The sequence below is a fragment of the Eurosta solidaginis genome, chromosome 4 (genome assembly GCF_040869045.1).
Source record: "Eurosta solidaginis isolate ZX-2024a chromosome 4, ASM4086904v1, whole genome shotgun sequence".
NCBI classification, from domain to species: Eukaryota; Metazoa; Arthropoda; class Insecta; order Diptera; family Tephritidae; genus Eurosta; species Eurosta solidaginis.
Window position 1 is genome coordinate 210,794,417 of NC_090322.1, and position 7,189 is coordinate 210,801,605.

General features: G+C 37.0%; 1 protein-coding gene across 1 annotated transcript; it reads right to left on the reverse strand.

The window, feature by feature from the left end:
• Positions 1-260: 260 nt before the first annotated feature.
• Positions 261-5,287, reverse strand: LOC137250937 (cytochrome P450 4g1-like). Its single transcript, XM_067784689.1, has 4 exons — positions 4,991-5,287; positions 4,189-4,911; positions 3,419-3,531; positions 261-1,011 (listed from the first exon to the last, which is right to left on the reverse strand). Exons 1-4 carry the CDS (start codon positions 5,229-5,231, stop codon positions 421-423), a joined length of 1,668 nt encoding a protein of 555 aa, XP_067640790.1. The 5' UTR covers positions 5,232-5,287; the 3' UTR covers positions 261-420.
• Between the last annotated feature and the right edge of the window lie 1,902 nt (positions 5,288-7,189).

The following is a 7,189-nucleotide window of genomic DNA, read 5'->3' on the forward strand; positions in this document are numbered from 1 at the left end:
TTGTTCAATCGTTAAAACGATACACTGCACAACCGGAAATCGTCAGTAAACACCTTCACTGTTTTCTTCTAATCATTTATATGGATTGGCAGGTTTTCATTTCTCATTTTCATTTTCTAGTTGTTTTATTTTCGTTCACTTTCCACAATGCAAGTATTTACTTAATAAATATTTATGCGAAATTCAAATGAAGTAGAACCACCATACATTTATATAACTGAACCCTACTTAGACGCATTTAATTGTTAATACGTAAGAAATAGGTACATATATTTTATTTATATTCAATTTAAAACAATAACATTCACATATACATATAAAAGGTACTTATTTACTTAGCATACTTAAGCAAGGAGAAAACAATAATATTCTCGCATTGTATGAGCCAAAAACGAGTAAACATTTGTTCCTTTCTAAATTTTAAACATTCCGTGATGTTAGCACAACTTTAAAGCCATTGGCCAATTTTAATATAATATCACCTTGCAGTTGAAATTGTGTCTCATCCATATTGGAATGTACTTCAAATTTTCGTATTAGTGTTGACAACAACACTTTTAGCATCAACATGGCATATTTACGTCCTACACAGCTACGTGGACCTGCACTAAAAGGCACATAACTGTAATATGGACGTTTCGATACTTTTTCTGGCAAAAAATTATCCGGATCAAATTTTTCAGGATTCTCATAGCAATCTACACGTCGATGTACTGCATAGTGACCCAATACAACGGTAGCACCTTTCGGTATGACATATGGTCCTGAGGCAAGTGGTACATCTTGATTCACTTTTCGTGCTATAATCGGTACTGGTGGATAAAGACGCAGCGTCTCTTTAATCACCCGTTCCAAATATTGCATTTGTAGTGTATCAGCAAAAGTGCAGTCCCTTTTTATATCATCTGTGAATATTTCTTTTTGCTCTTCGAAAACTCGAGCTTGCACATCTTTGTGAATTCCGAGTAGGCAAAGTACGAAACTGGAGCCTGCAGAAGTTGTGTCGTGGCCCTGGAATAGAGAGGAAGCATATTTATATTTTTAGATGCATATAAAAGAACATAAGTTGCAATAAAAAAATAATGAAATTTTAAATTTTTGCTATGGTATGAGGAAATGCGGAATGTAAGCGCAAGTGTAAATTAAGGCGAGGCCAATGCAAGAAAGGAAAGAAAAGGAAATGAAAGGAAAGGAAAGGAAATGCAAAGAGATGGTAGGAATGGAAAAACCGATACCGTAACCGGAACCGGATGTCGTGTTGACTTCTTTTCCCGCGAGCTATCGGTTTGTTATAGGTGTACTATCGATGAGATATCGATTTTTATCGATTTTTTGTTGATGATATATAAATATGCCATCGATAAAGACTTTCGAAGTGTTACCGATTTCTTATCGACTATTTACAGAAATATTATCGATTATATGTATATCCAACAAAAATGGAATTATTATAAAACTCCCCGAAGGCTTTGGGAAGTGTTATCGATGTGATGGTCCTTTGCCGAATACAGATCCGGTACGCTCCGGTATCACAGCACCATTAAGGTGCTAGCCCGACCATCTCGGGAACGATTTATGTGGCCACATTCAACCTTCAGGCCCCAAAAAGCCTGTCAGTGTTAGTTCCTACCGCTATGAAGCCGACGATTTTCTTCGGCAGCTCTGCAGACACAGGGCCGCTGGCTAACAACAAGCAACATTCAGCCTCTTACCAGCAGCATTTCATCCAAGTGCATAAAATGCTTAAAACAGTCTCCTTAGGGAATGATTTATTCTTTAAACTTAAGGCCCATACTTCGAAATAAAGCGACGGTAAAGCTAAGCGGTGAGGCAGGGACCCTTTGAGCATATTGCCTCTGCAGAAACATCCATTACCAAAGTTAAACCACCTTGTTATCGCCAGCACGAACTCCACCACTCGTACGCGCACTGTCGTTTAATCTCCGCTGTTGATTGGCCCGTGGTTAATGCTGTGGCAATTCATGACCAGATGCCTGTTGATCATTTCATTAAGGTTCCTATTGTTAAGCATATTCCCCTCACTAAGTAAATGATTCTCAAGTGCTATAAAAAGGCATTCCGGGGTAGCTCTGAGCGCAGTGTTCTACCTTTTCCACTGTAAGTCAGCCGACCGTTGTAGCAGCATGTAGCATATGAATTTATGGCAGCACTTTTATGGTTAGCACTTTTCCTTTGTCTTATCTTCAGTGAATCGGTAGCATAATGCTATCTCATTCCAAAACATGAATATGGTCGCCGTAGATACGGTTTCTAATAATGCCAAGTAATGCGAGGCGTAAACGTTCATGTTTGAGCATAATTCACCAGCGGAGGGGATCTAGCTTGTTACCATTATTGTATAGTGGTCTGAGCTGAGAGAGTGCACTCTGTGGCACCACAGTTAAATTCTTCTTAAATGTTTCATTGCTGAATTTCATGTGAGCTTATCGACCACTCATATAGATAAAGGTCCACTTTTTTAGACTGGGAGGAAGGACGATCCTGAGAATTAATAACGTTTAGTGCGGTAGGAGTCAGACTATACGAAGATTGGATGTAAAAGATTGTTGAAAGGCAATATACATATATATAAATATTTGGTTAACTGCTTTGTCAGATTTTGCAACCCAATGATGTGCTCCTGAGATATGAAGAGTTTATTCAACTTAAAGTTTAGGAAAAATTACTCCTGCGGCTCTTCTTTTCCTATATTTCTGTATGATATTGGTGAAAAATCGAATTAAATAAGAAAAACTTATTCAAATTATAAATTAATAAAAATCAGGAATAAAAAAATCTCGCAAATTGCGCATACGGCTTTACTTTTCATAATTCTGGCTTCCTTAAAGGATTGAAAGCTGGTCCGGTTAGGATTCCTTTGAAATAAGAAGAACATATTCAGTTAAACGTTTAACCAGTCCCTTCAGAAGTTTTTGCTTTTCTGTTGATCTTAAGTGGCTGTATACGGTTATGGTGTTTTTCCCGAAGTGGTCATAAGGTCAAGCGTAAATTTTCTGAATTGTTATAAAGTGAAAAGGCCATAAAACCAATTGACCATATGACCATTTGAAGTGGTCATAAGAGAAATTAATCTTGAATTGAAATTGAGTTGATGAATTTAGAGAAATTGATCTTATGACCATTTGAAGTGGTAATAACGTCAATTGAATTTTTGGCCGCTGACCTCATGCCACCCCACCTGCGTTGTAAGTTGTCTATTGTTGTTGTGTGGTTACATAATACATGCTGTGGCTAAATTACAAAAACCATGCACATCCCTATATATTCACAGGCTGCTTGAAAAAGTTGACTGAATAAATCTAATTTGATTGATCTCAAATGGTTTTGCGCGTAATCATCGATCTTTGAGCTAAAGCGATATCTACTCCTCCTTTCTTCATCTTTTAGTAAAATTTACCTCAAACATAATCGTATTCACTTCATCCATAACATCCTTTTCTGTCCATTCAATTTCAGGATTTTTTGTCATTTCCACCATCGCATCCAACAAAGCCAAACGGCGTTTAGCACCTGCACAAAAGAAAATTTCAAAAAAATTATGTAATCAATTAGGTAGACTTTCTATCCAGGTTATTTCTACATTTTAAATAGCCTTCCTCATTTTGAATCGATTTTATGAGCTCAGCAGATACAATCCGTCACTGTCACGACGTACGCAATTTTCCACTGACAGCACGTACGTGACGTCAAGTGAGACACATAACGAAAGACTTAGATACTTTTACTTATCAATAAAAATGTAGATTTAATTATCAAATTAATAATAGTTAGTCAACTAATAGCATTACTTAATTTTAAACACCAATTTTTCACAGACCCGTACTAAAAATGGCCACAAAATAAACTGCAACATATATGACGTGGCCGACGTATGTCAAAAGTAGAAAATTGGCAAATTAAGGGCCAGAATATGTATGACGCCATGTAACCACTATATAATACCGAAAATTTCATAAAGGCATTCAAACTAATTGTCACACACTGAAGTGAATGAATGCTCCTAGGAATCTTGGTTGGTACGAAAAAATGACTCGCTACGTTATACATAATTCACCGTGAATTATGCATTGCCTATCTGGCGTTTATCATTAAAATAAACACTGATATCAGTTTCTTACTTATCCGCCAAGTAAGTGACGTATTGTATCTGTTTAAGTCATTACTCACCCACATCACTCTCATCATCGATATCATCCAAATCATCGCGCATTCCTTCCTGTTTCTTGCTAACGATCTCATTTGGTGCTGCCTCTTTATCAAAAACACCATCTGTTTCTAAATTAAAATTTTTACGCCGCTCAGCGATGACACGCTTAGTTAACGATAAAATAGTATTCATCATTTTATCACATTTCTCACGTAGTTTCGTCAAACGATATGTGGGCTCGAAACGATAATGTGCCTTCGTTTGACGTTTCTGTATAATATCGCACATTTGAATTACGGCATCAGCATATTCAACACACTCCTTGCCTTCTGGTAATTTTTTCATGCCCATCGCTGTGCTAAGTAAAATTTGCACTGTAGTCGCACTCATATGTTCGTGTACATCAAACTCTTGTCCGAGAAATTTGGACTCCAATGTGGCGGCAATATTTTTGGAATGTTTAACAAAATTTGGTACAAACGATTTAAGAATCGTTTGATGAAATGTCGGAGCAATCATTTTACGATGATGACGCCAGTGATCGCCTTTGCTGATGAGTAAACCATCACCGAACCATGGCTGAAAGAATTTATATTCATCTGATTTTTCCAAATGTACTTGACTATTAAGAATTATTTCAATATCTGCTGGATTGGTTAGAAAAACAATCATAACATTGAAGAAGCAACCTCTGACTGTTTCACCATAATGGTACATATATTCCAATGCCTTACGCATAATGTCTGAAAGATTTTGGAAAAGAAAATTGGAAATATATTTTTGGCACTCTACTCTTTCAGTGTCTCTTTTGTCAGTGCTCACCAGTGGCTGTAAGTCCGATTACCAAATGTGCATTACCAATTACTGGTAATATTGGTGGTCCAGGCATATTTCTTAGCTTCTTGTAGGCATCAGTATTTCGAAACCATATATCATATAATGTTATAGCAAATGCAACACCAATCAAACTGATATACAAAGGACTCGATAGAAAGCGATCCTTTGGCAACACAATATGCTCGGCCATTTTTGTTGTTAGATTGAGGAAATCTGCAGTCTCCATACTTGCAGTTCTACTGCACTTTTAGCACTAGCGTGGCAAACTGTTTCGTATACTCGTAAATGTGATTGCATTTTTACTTCTGTGGGATTGTAGACTTTCCGCAATCGCATAATTATAATACATACATTGAATGTGTAACAAACTTTATATAAATAAGTATGTTTGTATATAAATTTGCGAACTCTTTTGAACTCTTAAATGAATGTTTTGTAGTAGTAAACAATTTGCCTAACATAAAAACAGAAATCTAACGATTGCTATGTAGACAATACGTATATATGTATATATGTACATTTATATGCATATATATACATATACATAAATACATATAAGTGAACATTATAATTTTAAGTCGCACCTTTATAATAAAATTTTGAATTAATAAAGACTACAGATGACGCACTTGTTTGAACAAATCTTTAATTTAAGAAGAAGGGGCTGAACAATAATCTTATCCCGTTCATAATCCCCAAATAATCGGATGTATTATATAAGAAATATATAGTGAACAGATGTACATACCTAAACAATTTTTACGATAAATATAAAATAAAAAATGGCAAAAAACCCCCTTATCTGAACTATCGGTTGTATGGGATATATATTATATATAGCTCCGATGGAAATGATTTTAACAGGAAATCTTCTATGATATATTGGAATATATATAACCAAGTTTCACGTTTTTATATTAGAAACTAAGGGAGAAATGGCCAAAAATCGTTCTATCTGAACGATCGGTTGTTTGGGATATATACTATATATAGCTCCGATCAAAGTGATTTTTTCAAGATATCTTCCATGATATATTAGAATATATATCACCGAATTTCACGTTTATACTTTTTAAATTGCGGCAGGAATGACCAAAATCGTCTTATCGGTTGTATTGGAGATATATGTTATAGTGGTCCGATCCTACCGGATCCGACAAATGTCTAATATAATACAAAAATACATCCTTGTGCCAAATTTCATTGAGATATCTCAAAATTTGAGGGACTAGTTTGCGTTCAAACAGACAGACGGACAGACGGACGGATGGACAGACGGACGGACGGACGGCCAGACGGACATGGCTATATCAACTCAGTTCGTCGCCCTGATCGATTCGGTATACTTAATAGTGAGTCTATCTTCTATATTTCTCAACGTTACAAACATCGGACCAATGTTAATATACCATTTCATGTTCATGAAAGGTATAACAATAATCAAATGTAAGCCCCAGTTAAACTTAAATACTTGCGTAGTTGGCGCTTAACCCTTTAAACGGTTATGGCTTCTTCGCTCTGCCAACTGGCGTCAGTTGGTCACACCAAGAGAATTTAAAACATTTTTCACCTGTTCCTTCCGAGAGAGTGGGGGACCGCCCTCTTTCTCCGTTTCCATTGGCGGGTTTCGACCCACTGGAAAACAGGGAATCTCTATAATGACCCTGACTCAGAGATCTGGTTCACGGATGGATCGAAATTCGAGGACGGAAGAACGCGGGCTGGCATTTATGGGCCGAACTTCAAGAAATCGATACCAATGGGATGCTACCCCACCATATTGCAGGTAAAAATCCATGCAATAGAAGTCATTGGTAGAGAATGTCTGCGGAGAGGCTCAACATCGAAGATCATCTACATTATGTCGGACAGCCAGGCGGTCCTGCGTGCCTTGCAATCCTACACAGTTACATCTAAGCTAGTGGATGACTGCACTGAAATCCTTAATGACCTGGGAGCCAAAAACAAGGTTTTGTTTGGTGGGTTCCCGAACATCAGGGACATGAAGGTAATGAACATGAAGATTACCTAGCAAATCAGGGTGCTAAAGCAGCATTCTATGGTCCAGAGCCCTTTTGTAGACTCACAAAAGCGCACACTAGGGAAACCATAAGTAACTGGGAAACAAAGCAATTCATTCATTTTTCATTCATTGGATTGACTACCCAGGGCAAAAACAGGCCA